Source organism: Notolabrus celidotus, chromosome 1, assembly GCF_009762535.1.
Source record: "Notolabrus celidotus isolate fNotCel1 chromosome 1, fNotCel1.pri, whole genome shotgun sequence".
NCBI lineage: Eukaryota > Metazoa > Chordata > Actinopteri > Labriformes > Labridae > Notolabrus > Notolabrus celidotus.
Window position 1 is genome coordinate 22,688,120 of NC_048272.1, and position 18,662 is coordinate 22,706,781.

General features: G+C 42.9%; 1 protein-coding gene across 1 annotated transcript in view; it reads left to right on the forward strand.

Annotated features, from left to right (window-relative positions):
- slmapa (sarcolemma associated protein a) overlaps window positions 1-18,662 on the forward strand; it is an 86,499-nt gene that overhangs the window by 33,914 nt on the left and 33,923 nt on the right. The window contains 4 exon segments of the mRNA XM_034695588.1: window positions 66-213; window positions 2,037-2,109; window positions 14,098-14,134; window positions 18,577-18,639. Of these exon segments, the coding sequence (XP_034551479.1) occupies window positions 66-213; window positions 2,037-2,109; window positions 14,098-14,134; window positions 18,577-18,639 (321 nt within the window).

The following is an 18,662-nucleotide window of genomic DNA, read 5'->3' on the forward strand; positions in this document are numbered from 1 at the left end:
TCTGTCTTTTAGAGGATGTATCTATCTCTACCTGTCTCTCACCGGGTGTGTTTTCTGTGTTTCAGTTCTACCTGCAGGACACGAAGAGCAGCAACGGGACGTTCATCAACAGCCAGAGGTTGAGTCGCGGCTCGGAGGAGAGTCCGCCCTGCGAGGTTCTCTCTGGCGACATCATTCAGTTTGGGGTCGACGTCACTGAGAACACACGTAAAGGTACACACACATAGAGAGATATTTAGACACGGTGACACATGCAGCTCCTAACGATAGATTTGAGTGTTTTGCTGTGTACGATGAACAAAGAGGGTTTCTCTCTTCTCCCTCCCCGCTCTGGAGTTGGTAATGCACAAACACTCTGAAACACTTACACTCGACTGACCCTGAAGGCCACCTCAGGGCTTCTTAGGTCACAGACACCATTCTGCATGGAGCGACATTGAGGTCAGATTTTCAGCTCCACTGAGATCCCTCTGAATGCTGTAGACCTGACGTGCATTCAGCAGACATCAGACCTGATTCAGTCACGACCACTAACATATTTTCATGCATTGATTTACATGTTGCAGGAAGTGCAGTTCAACTCAACTCTTTTTTTATTTATATAGCACCTTTCAGAACAGAGGCAGAAGGCGTTTTTCGACCGGAGGAACTTTACCCCAGGGTCTAAATTTAGTTCAGGGGTAGATAATCTCCCCCTAAAAAGCCCCTGCTAGGGGGTAGTACTTTTCAAAGGACCCAGGACTTTCGGGGGGGCAGGGCCTGCAATGCTGAACATGTCTGATTGGTAGATTATCAGCAGTGTTTTTATTCCGCCCGCTGTCCACAATAACATCACACACATCTGTGATTCACTTGATTTCTCTTTCTTTCATTAGTTTTTATTTGTTCTATCTTTTTGTATGTGTGTGTACTTTTCAAAAGTAGAAGCTGTGATTCACTTGATTTAGCAGCTTATACCAGTAGTCTTATCTCAGCCCACAGTGAATGCGTCTCTCCCAGTGTTATGGTTTTAAAAGTGACCATGTAAACTGGAGACATTCAGCTGAACGTGTCAGTGTTTGTGGAGTTTACACAGCTGTTGAAACACAGAGGGAGTTTCTGGGAATGCAAACTAGTTTAGTTTTTATTAAGATTTCAAAATATCCTCATCAGATATTAAATGATTGTCTAAAGACGTTTATGAGGGATGCATCCGGCTGAAAGTCTCCAGTTAACAGGGTCGCTGTTTAAACCAAAACACCGACCGATCTCTGCCATGACCTTTTGAGTTAAGAAGGATTTTAAAGCCGTGTCTAAATGTCATTGCTACTTGTGCTTATGTCCTCTCATGTGATGATTCAGTGAATCCATCTGTGATGAAATATAGCACCATCTAAAACAGCGCCAGCTGAGTCTCTTCATGCTAACAGGCTAACTGTTGTCTTGCTCATAATGATACCTGCCTGTCCATCTGCTTCTATGGTGTCATCTTGTGATGAATGGCATTCGTCTTTGTTTACTGCCCTCTACTGGTCTGGTGGTGTAGTGCATATACTTTTTTTTTTTCTCCATACGTCATGGCCTGATTTGCACAATCTACCCAGGACTTCAGCCCACGTCGAAACACAGACAACAATGTGCGCACAGGATCATTTTAGTTCAGGGGAAAGTAGTTTCTGGGGGCTAAAAACCCCTGAACTCTTGAGTCGAAACGCACCTTTAGATCAGAAAATTCATTGATGATAGATGTAATTGTTGACAGCTACAAACAGCCATATATCCGTGATCCATGTCGACCCAACAGGACTTAAGATGATAACTGTGTGAGAAGGTAACTGACAACAAAATAGACCAGAATTATTCATATTAAACTCATGTAAACCTGCTAACACTTCAACTTTATAGCCATGCAGCATACTCAGTGATGATAGAGGCCTTAAAAAGGGCCTTGTTTTTTAAAGGCGATGTGATCATGTAGACTTCTCTGTAGATTCAAATGAAGGCATGAAATGATGGAATCAGGTGTTTTATATTATTATTGTCTATTTGTTTTTCAGTCACTCATGGCTGCATCGTGTCAACAATCAAACTCTTCCTACCTGATGGGATGGAGGCACGCCGACGAAGCGAGTAGTCCTTAAATCTCTCATCATAATGTCCACATGGTGCAACATTATCATCAGATGGAGTAATGCTGTTTGTGCTGGTATTAATAGGTCACTGTTTTCTGTAACTAATGCTGTTACTGCCTGTCTTGCTGCTCACACACACACACACACACACACACACACACACACACACACACACACACCACACACACACACACACACACACACACCACACACACAACACACACACACACACACACACACACACAACACTCCAGATAAATGGTCTTGCGTACTGATGTAATTAGTGTCAGTCTAGTTGCTGATGAGGATGTCGGCCATGTTATTCAGCTGTGTGTGTATAAATGTTTGATCTGTGCCGTTGTGGTCGGTCAGGAGGAGATTGTTCTGTTTGTGTGAACTCACGCTGAGAAACGTTTTCCACTTCACAAATATTAGTAACAGAAAATCTGTGGAGACGATTCAGTGGGCTGAACAAGACCAGCAGCTGACCCAGCATGGAACTTCCTACTGTACTGGGAGTCCTGTGTGTGTAAGAGTGTGTGAGAGAGAGAGAGAGAGAGAGAGAGAGTGAGAGAGAGTGAGAGAGAGTGAGAGAGAGTGAGAGAGTGAGAGAGAGAGAGAGAGAGTGAGAGAGAGAGAGACGAGAGTGAGAGAGGTGAGAGAGAGTGAGAGAGTGAGAGAGTGAGAGAGAGAGAGAGAGAGAGAGAGAGAGAGAGAGAGAGAATGGGGCACTGCATCTGCTGCCCTGCTGTCTTTGGTCCTTGTTGCTAGTTGAAGACAATTTCTTAGCTTGTGTCTGGATTCGGTTCTCTGATAAGCTTCTTGAATCCATCATTTTTAACGCTGCTAACAGGAAGTAGGTCTTTAATGTAGGATGAGGTTTATTTTTGTGAAGTTTTAGTTTGTAGATTCTTAATTTTTCAGATAATTTGCATGATTTGATTTAGATTTACAGCAGAGATTATAGAGTACTGTTTTGAGTCGTGCACTCCTTAAAGATTATTAAGGGTTATAGGTGGAGTGACACTATTTCCCACAGTGCAGTGAATGCATCACGGTTATTCAGTGTTCAGTTGTACTACGGTCTCGGTGGACTAAAGTGTGTTGGACAGGACAGCAGAAGTTGTCTCTGTGCTCTTATGTTACCACATCCTGAAGTATATTTAATGTCAATGTTGGATGACAACTTGCATATAAGGCACAGTAGCGCCCCCTCCCCTTTCAGTGGTTATGGGTGTAATTACAGGTTAAAATATTTTTAATTGTATCGAACATTTGTTATATTATATTGAGAAAAATGATATCACGATAATTATCGTTATCGAATTATTGCCCAGCCCTAGATATACTAGAGTTACATTGGACATTAAACATGTTGGAAATGAACTGCAGAAGTTGTCTCAATACTCTTCTTTACCCACGTCCTGAAAGTATATTAAATGAACATGTATGAAGTTAATAGTTAACGCAGAGCTGACAAGTAATAGACTAACGACTCTTCTTTGAGCTGGTAGGTTTTGCGTTTCTTCAGTGTCGCTGACGCTCGTTTCAGCTGTGTTTACATTCCACTCCAAATGCCTTTAATTCCGCCTACCTCTCATCCTGCGACATGATTGGCTGACTTCTTCTTCTACTTAATTTTGGGTGGCAACTAGCGTTTAAAGCTCATTAGCGCCCCCTCTCTTTCCAGTGGTTGGGGGTGTAATAAGAAGTTTATAATAAATCAATGTTTTATTAAACATTTGTTATATGTTGAGAAAAACCATATCCTGATAATTATTGTTATCCATTTATCGCTCATCCCTACTTATTCACTTTTTTACTTCACAGCGGGAGATTATGTGATTGATATGTTTTAAATCCAAATACTCTGATTAGTACAGATGATTGGGGGCAGCTGGTAAGCCTGCAAGAGGAGGAGGAGGAGGAGGAGTAGGAGGAGGAGGAGGAGGAGGAGGAGGAGGAGGAGGAGGGAGGAGGAGTCCTCTATAATAGTGACTGTATTCTCGTATTATAACACATATAAAGACATTTCCACAATTTAAACAGGGTGGAAAACAGATCACAGATACAGAGGTGAGGAGTAAAGGGTAGAAGAAGGGGAGAATATTCCTGCTGCGTTCACACGTCTTCTTCAAATTGACTTTCTACTTGGAGGCTGATAAAGAGACTCCACCGGTTGTGTTCACACTCGTGCAAAGTGTGAAAATGTCCTGGATGTTGTTCATGTGTGAAAGGTGTTCAAATGAGTCCGTCTGTGGATCGGTTCCCAGCTTTAGGTGACACATTTTACTATGTGATGAGGTCGGGGGTAAGTTGCGTGCAAATACGTCTTTAATTAAAAACTGGCAGACCTGTTTTGCAAAGATTTAGTGTTGGAGAATGTGTAGAGAGCAGATTAACCGAGGACTGGTGATTTTATTTCAGCTCCAAAACCTCCAACATGTCACTGAGGTGAACAGCAACCTTTAAATCTGACTAAAGGGTCTCACTCCCCCTCATGAATCCAGCTTTTTTAAATCAGAGGACAGCCGTACCTGAAGACTTTCACACGCCTCTGCTGCTTTGTCTCTTTACAGCTCGCCTGAAAAGTGAGCAATGTGAAGCTAATTCAGACAGATTTATTAATAGCTGAGAATGTTTCTGCCCCCCAGTTTTAGCATTAGACACGTGGAAGTCTGCCAAGTACAGCTTAATACAGTCTCTCTCTTCTGTGTGAGCAGAGCACCTGAGAATCTGTGTCCTCTGAAAACTTGATTCAGTTTTAAGTTTCACGTCTGGAAATAAAGAACAGTTGTTAATTCACCTTTGAGCTCTGCTGTAGAAAAAATGAAAATAATCTCAAACCTTTAATCTTTTAAGATGCTGCAGAACCAAAAACCTGAGCATGCTCCCTGCAGCTGCTTTTATTTAAAAACAACAAGCGTACTATCACATTACTACACATACTGTCTTTTTAAATCTTTAATGAACTATCTTTAAGTCTGCAAACAAGTGCTCAAAATAAATATATACAATAATATATACTACATCACTGGATCGCAGAATCTGTGGTAGGGCTGAACGATATGGGAAAAAATGTCATATCTCGATATTCATGCCAGATATCTCGATATCGATACGATATGATATGACTATGGGCTCAGTGAAAACTAAGCATTTTTCAGAATTCTCTCTCTCTCTCTCACACACACCACACACACACACACACCTCCCTCTCTCTCTCTCTCTCTCTCTCTCTCTCTCTCTCTCTCTCTCCTCTCTCTCTCTCACACACTCACACTCTCACACACACACACACACACACCCCTGTCTCTCTCTCGCTCCCTCTTCTAAACAAAGTTATTAAATAAACATAGTTAAACATACATAGTTAAACATACATACGCCAGGTAAAGCCTGTGTCCAAAGCACTGAAGCCTCGTCCAGCCATTCACCTCCAAAGCCTTTGTCATGTTGGATGCATTATCGGTGGTCACGCAAACCTGTTAGTCCTCCTTCAATCCCAGTCCGCTAATGCACCTCTAATCTCATGTGCTATATTATCTCAGTATGCTCCCCAGGGAAGAAGGATGTCTGCAGACGTCGGGTCTTTGTTGTTATAGAATGGACCGTTAACTGATGTAAGGTTCGGTCGTCCGGCTCGACCACAGGTCTGGGTTGTGGCAAAATGATCGATTTCACAGAGCTTGGATTAAACTTTACTTTTACATTTGTTGTAGAGTTTGGGAATGGCACTTCATTAAATATGTTCGGGATGATATTTTGTAACGCCTGTTCAGCGTCTGAACCATCGAATAATCGATTCAATGTTATTTTTGCTCCTCGAATCCAGCAACCCTAAGTTGAAACATAGAAATTACATCATGTGCATTTAGAAAAAAAGAAATATATGTAGTTTCAGAAGGCCGATGGTTATTAGATCTTATTTAAAAAATGCTGTTTTATCACTTTTTCATATTAATAAGTTGAAGAAAGTTCGGTCAGCTCTTATTCCCCTCGTCTTGTTTTGGTTCTTTCCCATTTCCTGTCTAATACATAACACCTGCTGTGACATCACCCGGTCGGGCGTGGCCTGACGATGTGCAGCAGCTCCGTGTGATTCAGCGTGGAGTCATTCTTTCACTTTATTACTAATGTGGTGACACACAGAAAGGATAATCTGGAGAACAAACCCTCGAAGCCACAAGTTAAACAAGTTCTCCTTCCTCTGCTTCGTGAATGTCTCAGGGTTTTAGTTCATCCTCTTGACTCCACCAGGAAACAGTCAGACCTGCAGATTCAGCACCGCAGAGGTTTCAGGTTTGACCACTATGTTTATTCCTGTCACTGCTTCATGCATGACAATGGCTCCTCTTATCAGCCTGTTATCACCTGCCACATTTCCTCAAAACAGCCATCCTGTAAAGAGGATGTTTCATTTACATAACCCTCGCTCTCTCTCAGGTGAAGGCCCGTTTATAGATTGATGATAACTCCGCCCCCCTTTTATGAAACAACAGGTTACTTATCCAGCACACCTTTGACCGTGCAGTGAGTGAAGGAACTGAGCAGCAGCAGCAGAGAGGGGAGCTTGTTTTCTCCACAAAGTGCCTGCCAGGAGGGGTGGAGCTACAAAAAACTTTGCTCAAGTAAGAGGAAAAAATCAGCTGTTTTCTTCAGAGGAGAGGAGTAGCGGAGAGTTGAAAGAGAGAAAGAAAGAAAGTTTGTGTTATGGGATGACTTCACTCACGCGGTGGAAAAAGTAGAGAGAAATCAGCTGCTCGGTTTGGAATTGGGAAAGAAAGGAAGCTTCAAGGGAGGGATCCATTTTCTGCAGCTGAGTCAGGCTGAGACAAAGAGGCCCAGCTGTGAACTTTGAGACAGAGACAGGTAACGTCTCAGCTGTGCAGCACGTTGAGCTGGATTCATGCTCATGACCAGAGGCAGTGACATGCTGCTGGTTTCTGAACACTTTTAAACGCTGAAAACAGTTGATTTGTTACTTTGTGTTAGCTAGGAGCGCTTTGATCTAAATATGGTCATAGAGATAAAGCTGAAGTGTTGAAAGTTGGGAGAGTTTCTGGAGGTTTGTTTAACAACTGTTTGGTTTGTTTGTTCAAGCCGCCTGCAGCTCAAACCTGAAGAGCAGTTGTTGTAGTTCACTTATCTATGGGGTGTACGATTCTTTTTAACAACGATTCGATTCGTATCATGATTCGTGGTTGCCGATACGATTAAAGGACAATATTGGTTAATTTAGAACGATACGATCCGAAACGATTCAGTGACTTGAAATCGATTCAGTAACTTTTTAGCCCTAAAATTCAACCAGTTTGACTGTGCAAAAAAAATACCTCCATATAAAGCCTGCCGTGCTTAAATCCAATGTGTTATTTCCTAGTATCGATACAATCGATTTATTACCTTTTAAAACGATGTTAGATCGATATATGTCATCCGGAAGGCCAACTTGCTGAGCACAGATCGATGTAGTCGGATTGTAGGAATATAAATCGATACATTGATGTAGTAGATGAATCGTTACACCCCTACCTATCTACCATATTTATACATTTAAAAAAAGACGTGAGGAGATCCCTGCAGCTTTTTTGCGTGGGAACCATCTTGAAAGACGCAACCAAACTTTATGAGGCATCCACAACATCCGGCCAATCAGATGAAGCCTCAGATTACTGTGTTTCAGTGCCATGGCGTCTCTGAGGAAAGCTTGCACAGTGCCTGAGAAAGAAGGGAAGAGTGAGAGGAATGTGGTTAACGGGGAACCCTGTGATTATCAGAGCAGCGTTGTGTTTGGGATTACATTGTTTAAGGAGAGTGAGGTTACACACGCAGGTGCTGCCGTGTAGAGCTGAGAGCTAAATGTAAATGTTGCTGTGTTTGTTGCACCTCATCTTATCACCTGGACGTTGGACTTTATCACACATTTCACATCAAGAAGATCGACTCCGGGGCTTAATCGAGGCATCATTTAGAATTAGAGTTTTTAAATAGTCTCATTCATATTCTGAGGCCTCTTCGTGACATATATCGTAAATGAGATTATCAGTGATTGGATTGGTTATTTCTTAATACTAAATTTTAGTCCCTGTGATTGATATTCAATCAATCTTTATTTATAGAGCCCCTAATCACAACAAATGTTATCCTCAGACTCTTTCCAAACACAGCAGGTATAAACCGTACTCTATGTCTATTATTACAAAAGACACAACATCAAGACAGGATAAGATCCAGTCCCATCTTACAGACAGGACTCAGTCTGATCTCATCTTAATGCACCATGAGCAGAGCACTTTGCAGCATTTAGCAAGTTATAGTGGCAAGGACAAACTTCCTATAACAGGCAGAAACCTCCAGCAGGACCAGACTCATGTTAGACACACATCTGCTGAGGACCGTGTTGGAGAGAGGGATAGAGGGAGATGAAGAGAGAGAGAGAGAGCTGATAGTGGTGAGACGGATAGTAGTAGTTGTAGCAGCTGGAGTCTGCAGGTCCACAGCAGCAGAGATCCAGAAGAAGCTACGAGACAAGGGAGCTCAGGGACTCCAGAAAGGTCTAAGAAAAGAGAAAGAGAGGGAGAAGAAAGAAAAAGAGTAGAATAAATGGTAAAAGAATGACAGAGAGAAAAGATGGGATGAGAAAGGAGACATAAAGGATGAAGAACATGGAAAGAAAGAATGGAATGAAAGGAAAAGGGAAATAATGAAGAGAGAAATAAGAAAGTAAGAGGGAATAAAATGAAAAAAGAGAAAGAAGTAAAGAAAGAGAGGGCGGGTGTCTGCCTCCCGGACCCTGACTTTAGATGATTCCAATGCAATTAAGATGGTCATATTGCCTTAGTTTGTCTATATATTTCAAAGTCTTCCTATATTTCTGACCATATTTATGTGTTTGCATTACTTGTGTTAACCCCTCATTTAACACGAAACAACAAAGAAACTGTCCAATCCGATTTCAAAATACCTGCAAATACGATACTTTCTTTATATCGTACAAATGTAGAGGAGCAGGCAGAGGTACAGACACTTATTTCACATCATAAATTAACTTAAGTGTTTCCTGGAAGAGAGAGAGAAGTCTTTTTTTGACATAATAAAGCACTATCTTTACCTTTTGTCTCAGAAAGTCATCAGGTTTAGAAAGTTAGTCATTGATCAGCTGTTTTTCTGTACGTTGACTTGTCAACTGACCCACGTATCGTTTCAGCACCAGCATTGATTTCCAATAGCCTGTATGAGAAAAACAAACATGTCTTCATGCAAACAAACTCCGTCATTGTGAGACAGTTTCCTGTTCACCCCTTGGATTTGTCGTGAAGGCCTTTCTGTAAAGGACGAGTCAGAATGTTTCCCCATCACAGCTGCAAGAGTCCACGGCGGGTCAGAGTCGTGTTCTGATGCTGAAACCTGCTCAGTTATGGAAATATCAGAGCGGGGCACCGATGGAAAGTAGAGCCAGTGTTTTCCATCCTCGGTGTCTGCTGGAGCGCATGCAAACACACTCATCCAGGTCTGGTGTGGATGACTGAATCCTGTGGAACCACTGCAATTTGTGTGTGTGTGAGAGTGTGTCTGTGTGTGCAGACTTGATGTCCTTATGAGCTGTTGTTGAGAGCAGTAAATTTAGGTCATGTAACAGTGGATTTTTTCCAGTCTTTATTAAAGTGTAATTCTGGAGCGGTGCTGGTCTTTTCTTTGTATCAGCTGTTTGATGATGACTGGAAATGAGCGGTTTGTTCAAGGCCCGTTGTGAGACACCTGCTACCGCTCAGTTTTCAAGGCACCGTCTGATGCCAAAATAGACCAGGAGAGAATCCAGTCATTGATTTAAACTCCAAAGACATGAGGATGCCCCGGAGTTTTTCCTCCACAGCCTGTAATTTCTGTCACCTTTAAAACGGCACGTTAACCACGCTGCCAGCCTGCAGCCAGCGAGCAGCTCGGTCAACCTCATGAGCCAAGCCAGACCCAGGGACACGCAGCTTTTCCTGGTCAGAGTTACATCCACGAGATAGTGAAATAAAAAGAAGCAACTCAAACAGCTTAGCTACGAGTTAAAACACTGATATCTGAGCTGACACCTTAAATGACTGGCGGCAGCTGACATAATGTATCATTTAAATTCAGGATTTACAGGCAAATTCCACCAGATCCATGTCCAGTCTGTCTCTGATCTGTCACAGCACTGGATCTGATAGGTTCTATTCTAGTCAATGTGTTAACTTCCACTGGATCCGCTCCGTTGCGTTCCGGCTGTGTCTGTGATCCGGCAGGTCGGAGCCCGCCGGATCAGAAACACAAGACTTCTATTTTTGCCGGATGCCGGAGCACGACACATCAATCTCAACAAAGCAGATGGAGCGGGACAGGAAGTCAGGCACCAAAACAAAATGAAAACATCCGGTTAATTTTCAGAATAAAACACTCTGTAATATCACCAGATCGTATTTCACTTTACTACAACAACAAACCGTCATGATGAGCGGAGCCAGGCCTGGAGTCAACAGGTCAGAGGTTTTCAGAGGACCAGAAAGACAACATGGATGAGGAGAGGAGGACTGAATCCTTGACTGCTTCAGTGATTACCACGGTAAAACCTTGGTCACATGACTCCAGCTGTCCGGTGATCCTGCTCCGTGCTACTTCTAAAGAAATGAACCACATGGACCAAAACCATGTTTTAACCACACTGTAAATATCTTAAATTCGCCTGTTAAAAATGTTCATTTTAACATTGGACCTTATGGTATGTGTATGTGTTGCATTGTAATCCAACACAAATGTCTGTTGACCTATAGGGAAACTTACAGTTTGTTGATTACTGTGATGAAGATGAAACTAGCGGAGAAGTCTGAAGTGGTCAGTGTTGCAGCTTTTTCGTAGCAGAACAAGCTTACAGCAGTCTGTATACTTGATATAAAGCTGCTGTGGTCCCTCTCATGGACTAACTGCTAGCATCAGATCTTCAGATGTTTTGTGTTGAAATTGAAATTATGACGATCAGTGTCGCCCCGAGCTGATGAGTTGAGATTATGCAAAGCTCTGGATTACAGGTCGTCATATGCCCGCTTCGAGAAAGGACTATTTAATTAATGAACTTGTGAACCTGCTCTGATGATGCAGTGTGAGTGACAGAGCTGCTGCTGGCAGCGACTATAAATAAATCAACATTAAGCTCAGTGAGGGATGAAAATGAAGCATAACAGACTGCTGTGACTGAACGAATGCAGCCACATGGAGTCAGTGAGGACAGACGGCGTCTGAGGAAGTACAACCTTCAGCGTCCATCAGACCGAGTCCAGTGCTGAAAACGATGATGTAAATGCGTTTGTTTTAGGATTTGAGTCTTGTTCGACACGAGGCAGCCTTGTCTGTAAGATGTCATTCATAAGAGGAGACTTGGACGCTCTGCAGAGCTGGATGAGATGCAGCTCTGATATGAAAACACTGAGCTCAGCAGAGTGAACTCACGAAGCCTCTGGTGTTTGCTCTGATGGATGATGTTGCTCTTTAGAAGTCGTTTGTCACACTGAAGGAGAACAGCAGCGGCAGAGAGTCTGATCTCTGCAGAGGGCCTGATCTGGGGGGACAAAATGTTCGAAAGTCCTTTAAGATAAACGGTTTCACTTTGAGGAGCCTTTAATAAAATTCCCTCACCTCAGCTGAGCTTCGGCTTCAAGTTCAACGCAGAGATCCCCGCTCCCTCTTTTATTGCCCTCCTTCAAACCTTTGTCTCTTATCGTTCATAAATAAAAACTGGTGCATCTTTAGCAACAACAAATGTTTCTCTTTTGTTTTCCATTAGAAACTTATCATTTTCTAATAATCAAGTTGACTTAAAGCTGGGGTTGGTAATCAGATTTAGATACACTTTTTGTCATACTCGTTTTGGAGGAGCTCCGAGGGAGGAGGGGAGGGGTTAGACGGAGTCCTGAGGAAATGCTACATTCAAATTCATGCTGGTTTTCCAAGACTACCAACCCTAGCTTTAAGTTAAAAATAAAAAATCAAAGCAGCTGTTTTTAAATCATCCTTCAGTATCTGTTAAAGCTTGCTGTTCTCAAACAAGGGTTTTACTCAATCTGGTTTCATCATTAAAACCTAAAAAAGGCTTTGTTATTGTGCAAATGTTGGGAACTTAACTCCCAGAGAAACTTTCAAGAGATGAAACCAAGCCTTATAATCGCATCACAGTTTTAGTTTGCACCATAGACTGTATAAAAATTATGGACGTAGTATCCGTTAGGGATGGGCATTTCAAGCCAAGATACTTTTCGATAATCATTGGCATCTATTCGAAGATTATTCAAATAATCCCCCCGCGATAATCGCAGTGACTGTCGCAAATGTTTTCTTCTTTTGCTATTTAATGCAGTTAGCATTCTTCTTCTTTTGTTCGCTAATGCGGTTAGCAAACAGCTTTAAGATGCTCTATAGCCACCGTCTGGCGGGTATACCGTACTGCAACCAGGCACGGGTGAAAACGTTAAATAATTGTACTTTTAAAATGATGAAATATCTGAAGTAACTCTTAAATTTTTACAAAGTGAACGAATATTCAAATATTCGAAAATCATTACCCTACCCAAGCATCCGTGACGTCCCCCATCTGCTCCTGAAGCCCTGTTTTGAAGCCAATCGTCTGCGATTGGAAATGTTGAACTCAACCAAACTTCTGTTGAGCTAGTGTGAGGTAAAGAGGCGGGCCTTTAGCCTTCTCGATAACAGCTACAGTGTTCCCGCCAGTCAATCAAGTCAGCCACGCCCTTATTTGGGCAAAACTTGTAAGTTTAATATGTTCAAAAATAATTAGTTATGAAAAAATACACCCTGATAGAGAAATGAGCTGTTCATACCTAAACTGTTTTTGAACCAGGCTGTAAACATGTTTATTTCTGCTGTAAAGATCGTCTTCTTTGAATGGGTGTGTATGTGGTTTCTTGTACTTCCAGAGCCAGCCTCTAGTGGATGCTCGAGGAACTGCAGTTTTTTAACACTTCTGCATTGGCTTCAATTTTCGCAACCGAAATTTGTTGCTTGTTTTGAACACATGGAAAGAAATGTCCTCTGCTACTTCTCACTGGATAATAAGAAATATCATCCTGCTGTATTGTCACCATGTCCCAGTGTAGTATTTCTGAACGTGTGGGTTGTTGTGTGATGAATATTTAGAGAGGAAAGGTTGAGTCGTTGTTGGAGCTGTTTCTCTCTCATTAACAGAGTTGAGTTGTTCTTTCTCCAGAGGGGAGTTTACCTTCATTCCTGAACCCTGACTGTTTCCAGGTAAATGCTGGATCAAACAAACCTTGTGTTGAGATACAGTACAACATGGCAGAGGGGTCATGGCAGGTTGTGTTCACCTCGGTGTGAGGCCGAGCTGGTGTTGGTGGTTTAGGATTAATCATTAGGCATGGTAAAGCAGGTTTATTTGGACTGTGCATTTCAGCTGCAAGGGAATTCACACCAGATATCAACAACATTATGACAAGGGCAAAGAAAACACCCTCACACATACACACACATACGCGCATCAGGTGTTGATAAGTTGTGTAATTATGGGCGAATCCCAGAGTGTTTTAAGATATAACATTGAGCATAACATCATGGTTTTTGATCGTAATGTTTCACCTTTTGAACTACTCAATTGATCAGGAAACCAGACTCATGTTGAAGGGTTGACTGTATAGTGTACGATAAAGAGAAAGATGCTCAGTAAACTCATGAATCTAGTCCATTGAAAGATAAGAAACAGATGAACACACTGAAGAAAGGTGGACTGATAGAAAAAGCAGATCAGATTCTCTGTGGGATGACGTGAACTTGCTGAGTCGAGGTTTTCGTTTCACAATGAGCTGAAAATCAAGAGTCACAAGACCTTCAAGAACTGCTCTTTCTCCTCTTTGTCGCCGTGGTTACTCCGAGTGTCATCCCTCTCTCCTGTTTCCATGGTGACAAACTGTTTTCTCCTCTCCTTTTCTTTCAGTGTCATCCAGGCGCCGTTACCTCTACCTGTAGACAAGGTAAGAACAGGAATGTGTGTCACCGTCGTCCTGTCCCGTGTGCTGAATGTTTTGTCTGTGACATAGATTTACGTGGATGCGTACTCCTCAGTAACAGAGCTGTGTGTGTGTGTTAGGTAGTTTTCCCACACACATACGCACATTCACACACTCTCACACAGAGTGGAGTAGTCAGCTGATTGAGGAATGCAGGGATTGCTGCCAGTTTCTGCTGCTGCTCTGCAGAAGTCTTTCATGTGGATCAGGGGGCAAGGTGTTTTTCCCACCACCGCTGCCTCCGAGCGCATTGTTTCGTTAAGAGTCTTAAAACTATTTAAAGTCCAACGCAAATTAAATCCTGTTTTAATTGTGTGCTGCAGAGAAGATAAATGCTCCGTAAATCCCTTTTCTATTCATCGTCATTTTCTGTCATTCTCTGAGAGGGAAGCTCGGGTGCTTCTAAAATGTTGCACTGCTGTGTTCGAGGTTTAAAGTTTATTAATGTGGGGTTCAATATTTAAGAATGAATACATTTATAATGCAACAACTCCAAGTTTACAGCATTGAGGTTAATTCTACCCTATGTAGAAGTATCTAGAAATTTAAGTATTTCTTGTGGTTTTATGTCAAATAACAAAACATCAATCAATCTTTATTTGTATATCGCCAAATGACAACAACGTTATCCGAAGACCCTTTGCAAACAGAGCAGGTCTAGACCGTATTCTATGTTGTATTCTTAACAAAGACCCAACATCAATGCGTCTCTCCCGGTGTTATGGTTTTAAAAGTGACCCTGTAAACTGGAGACCTTCAGCTGAATGTGTCAGTGTTTGTGGAGTTTACACAGCTGTTGAAACACAGAGGGAGTTCCTGGGAATGCAAACTAGTTTAGTTTTTATTAAAATTTCAAAAATATCCTCATCAGATATTTAATGATCGTCTAAAGATGTTTATGAGGGATGCATCCGGCTGACAGTCTCCAGTTAACAGGGTCGCTGTTTAAACCAAAACACTGGCGGATCTCTGCCACAGCCTTTTGAGTTAAAAGGATTTTAAGTTGTGTTGAAACGTCTTATCTTCTCTCACGTGTTGATTCAGTGAATCCATCTGTGATGAAATATAGCACCATCTAAACCAGCGCCAGCTGAGTCTCTTCATGCTAACAGGCTAACTGTTGTGTTGCTCATAATGATACCTGCCTGTCCATCTGCTTCTATGGTGTCATCTGTGATGAATGGCATTCGTCTTTGTTTTACTGCCCTCTACTGGTCTGGTGGTGTAGTGCATTTACTTTTTTTTCCCTCCATACGTCACTGGACTGATTTGCACAATCTCCTTGGGTTTCAAAACACAGACAACAATGGGGGCACAGGAACCTTTTAGTTCCGGGGGCTAGAAGACCCAGGAACTCTTGGTTGAAATGCACCTTTTGTCTTTTTCTTCCTCCTCTGTTACCATTAACCATCAGAGCAAACTCTCCCCATGTCACTGTAGTAACAAGGCATCACGTTAAAGCCAAATCACCCGTCTTACATCGACACAAGTTATGTTTGAAGACAAAAATAAGGCTCAGGGTCAGATTTTTATGAGATCTTCAGAGTTTAAAGGAGTCAAATTATCTGATTAGTGGATTATTTGTTGCAATAATCAATAACGAGTCGACTATCGGAGTCGTGTTTAGCTGCAGCTGTGAGACCAAAATGACTAATAAACCATAAAGCTCCACTAATGCAGCAGATGAGCTTTCTCTGCAGCCTCACCCTGCAGTGAGAACAACAGAGCCTCAGTGTAACCTGTGTGAGGAATGTAGGCTGATGCTCTGTGTGTGTGTGTGTGTGTGTGTGTGTGTGTGTGTGTGTGTGTGTGTGTGTCTGTGTGTCTGTGTGTCTGTGTGTCTGTCTGTCTGTCTGTCTGTCTGTCTGTCTGTCTGTCTGTCTGTCTGTGTGTGTCAGGGACTAGCTGTGATTAGATTTGAACCATTCGTCTTACATAATTAACTGTCCCGTAGACGGATGCTTGAACCTCCTGGGGCTCTGCAGACTTAAACACTTTGAATAACATGCACAGACACACACTCACTTTCACAGTGAAGAGCACATTTAAATCCACTTAATGCAAAGTGTGTGTGTGTTTGTTTTTACGAGACCACACGTGCGACAGCTGTGGTTTGAGTTGTAGTGATGAAAACGTGGGTCATGATACACCTGCTTTTACCACCATTAGGCGTTTCGAATGAGCAGCTCTGACACCAGCGACACGAGGAGGAGTGTGTACAGTGTTTAAATAATATCCGTCTGAATTTGTGGTTTTTGAAACAGCTGAGTCAGGATTTAAGAATAGTGAATGTCAAAGTGTCCGTCCTGCTCAAGTCTTCATTCAAAGCTCAGCTGAAAAATACAACTACAGCAACTTTTACAGATCACTGACTCTAACTTCTTATGCTCGTCGCTTATAAACTAAAAGACTGAAAAACTTTAAGGAGACCAAAATCACTCCCATCAAGATTTGAGTTCATCAATCAATCTTTATTTATAAAGCACCAAATCACAACAAACGTTATCCTCAGACCTCTTCCAAACAGAGCTGATCTAGTCTGTACTCTACGTTGGTCTAGTCTGTACTCTACGTTCTATATATGCATATGTACAAGACCGGATAAGATCCAGTCCCATCTTACAGACAGGACTCAGTCTGATCTCATCTTAATCCACCATGAGCAGAGCACTTTGCAGCATTTAGCAAGTTAAGGCTGATTTATACTTCTGCGTCTCCCCTACGCAGCAGGAGCTGACGCGGACATGAGCCCCACATACTTGAGCATCGACGTGTCCGTGTCGCGCAGCAATTCTCCGCCGAACGCATGAGGGCAGTGTGGTCTCTCTGATAGCCGGCCGCCTGCTTCCGGTCCCGCTACGATCTCTGTTTACTTTTCCACAGTGATTCAGAGCGTGTTATGTTAATCTACAGCTGATACATGTTGCTGTTTATCATACAGACATGATTACATAAAGAAAAGAGAGGAGGAGATGAAATACACGGCCGATGTGCGGCCGATGTGCGGCCGATGTGCGGCCGATGTGCGGCCGATGTGCGGCCGATGTGCGGCCGATGTGCGGCCGATGTGCGGCCGATGTGCGGCCGATGTCCGGGATCCCGGAAGTGTTGTAATGCAGCAAAGACAAAGCCGCCGAGCGGACCAATCACAGGGCTTGAGGTCCGCGTCGGCTCTACGGAGAGTTACATTTTGGAGGAGGTGCACGTCAGCTACATGCGTAGGCCTCGGCGTAGGTACGGGAGCTACGCGGACCCCCGGCGTAGGGTACGCCGTTGATTCAACGCAGAAGTATAAATCAGCCTGACAGTGGCAAGGACGAACTTCCTTTAACAGGCAGAAACCTCCAGCAGGACCAGACTCATGTTAGACACACATCTGCTGAGACCGTGTTGGAGAGAGGGATAGAGGAGATGAAGAGAGAGAGAGGGAGATGAAAGAGAGAGAGAGAGAGAGAGAGAGAGAGAGAGAGAGAGAGAGATGATAGTGGTGAGAGATGATAGTGGTGAGACAGATAGTAGTAGTTGTAGCAGCTGGAGTCTGGAACGTCCACAGCAGCAGAGATCCAGAGGAACCTATGAGACAAGGGAGCTCAGGGACTCCAGAAAGGTCTATGGTTAGTAACTTTAATGGGACAGGAAGAGTTAAAGTAAGTGATAGGCAGAGAGAGGGGAGGACAGGATCCCAGTGTGTCAGTTCCAAGCTGCAGCCTCTGGTCTAAAAATATGAATCCAGTGCAGAAGTGCTAAAAAACTGCAATTAATCTAGGATCCGCTTGAGGCTGGCTCCGGAAGTACAGGAAACCACAAACACACCAATTAAAAAAAGACGATCTTTACAGCAGAAATAAACATGTTTACAGCCTGATGCAAAAGGCAAGTGTCGTCCGGATAGCTCATTTCTTGATCGGCAAGCACAATTTTTTCATAACGCAGCAATTTCAAAGATATTGAAATTACGAGTCTTCCAATGAGAGGCACAGCTGACTTGATTGACAGGCGGGAACACATAGCTGTTGGCTAGGAGGCTCAAAGCCCGCCTCTTTACGTCACAATCCCTCGACAGCAGTAATATGGTTCCGCAGACGATTGGCTTCAAAACAGCGCTTCAGAAACAGATGGGTGACGTCACGGAGGCTACGTCCATTATTTATACAGTCTATGGTCCTGCAGGCCATCTCTCTCTTGATCACCTGCAGAGCATGTGTGCAGGTCAACATAAAACAAGAGTGTGTGTTAAATTGACTGTGGATGCATGTGTGATTTAAACTCATCCCTGTGCCTCTTTTTTGGCCCCACTCTTTCGTGTGTTCGAACTTGATATCTTTCTATACCTCAAACATGAGCCTGAGTGAACTCCAGACATCAGTCGGTCAATAAGTTAACATGGTGTGTGTTGTGTTTTCAAGGTTGCAGCCAACACTCCCAGCATGTATTCTCAGGAACTGTTCCAGCTCTCCCAGTATCTGCAGGTAAGACACTGACACCTACTGGC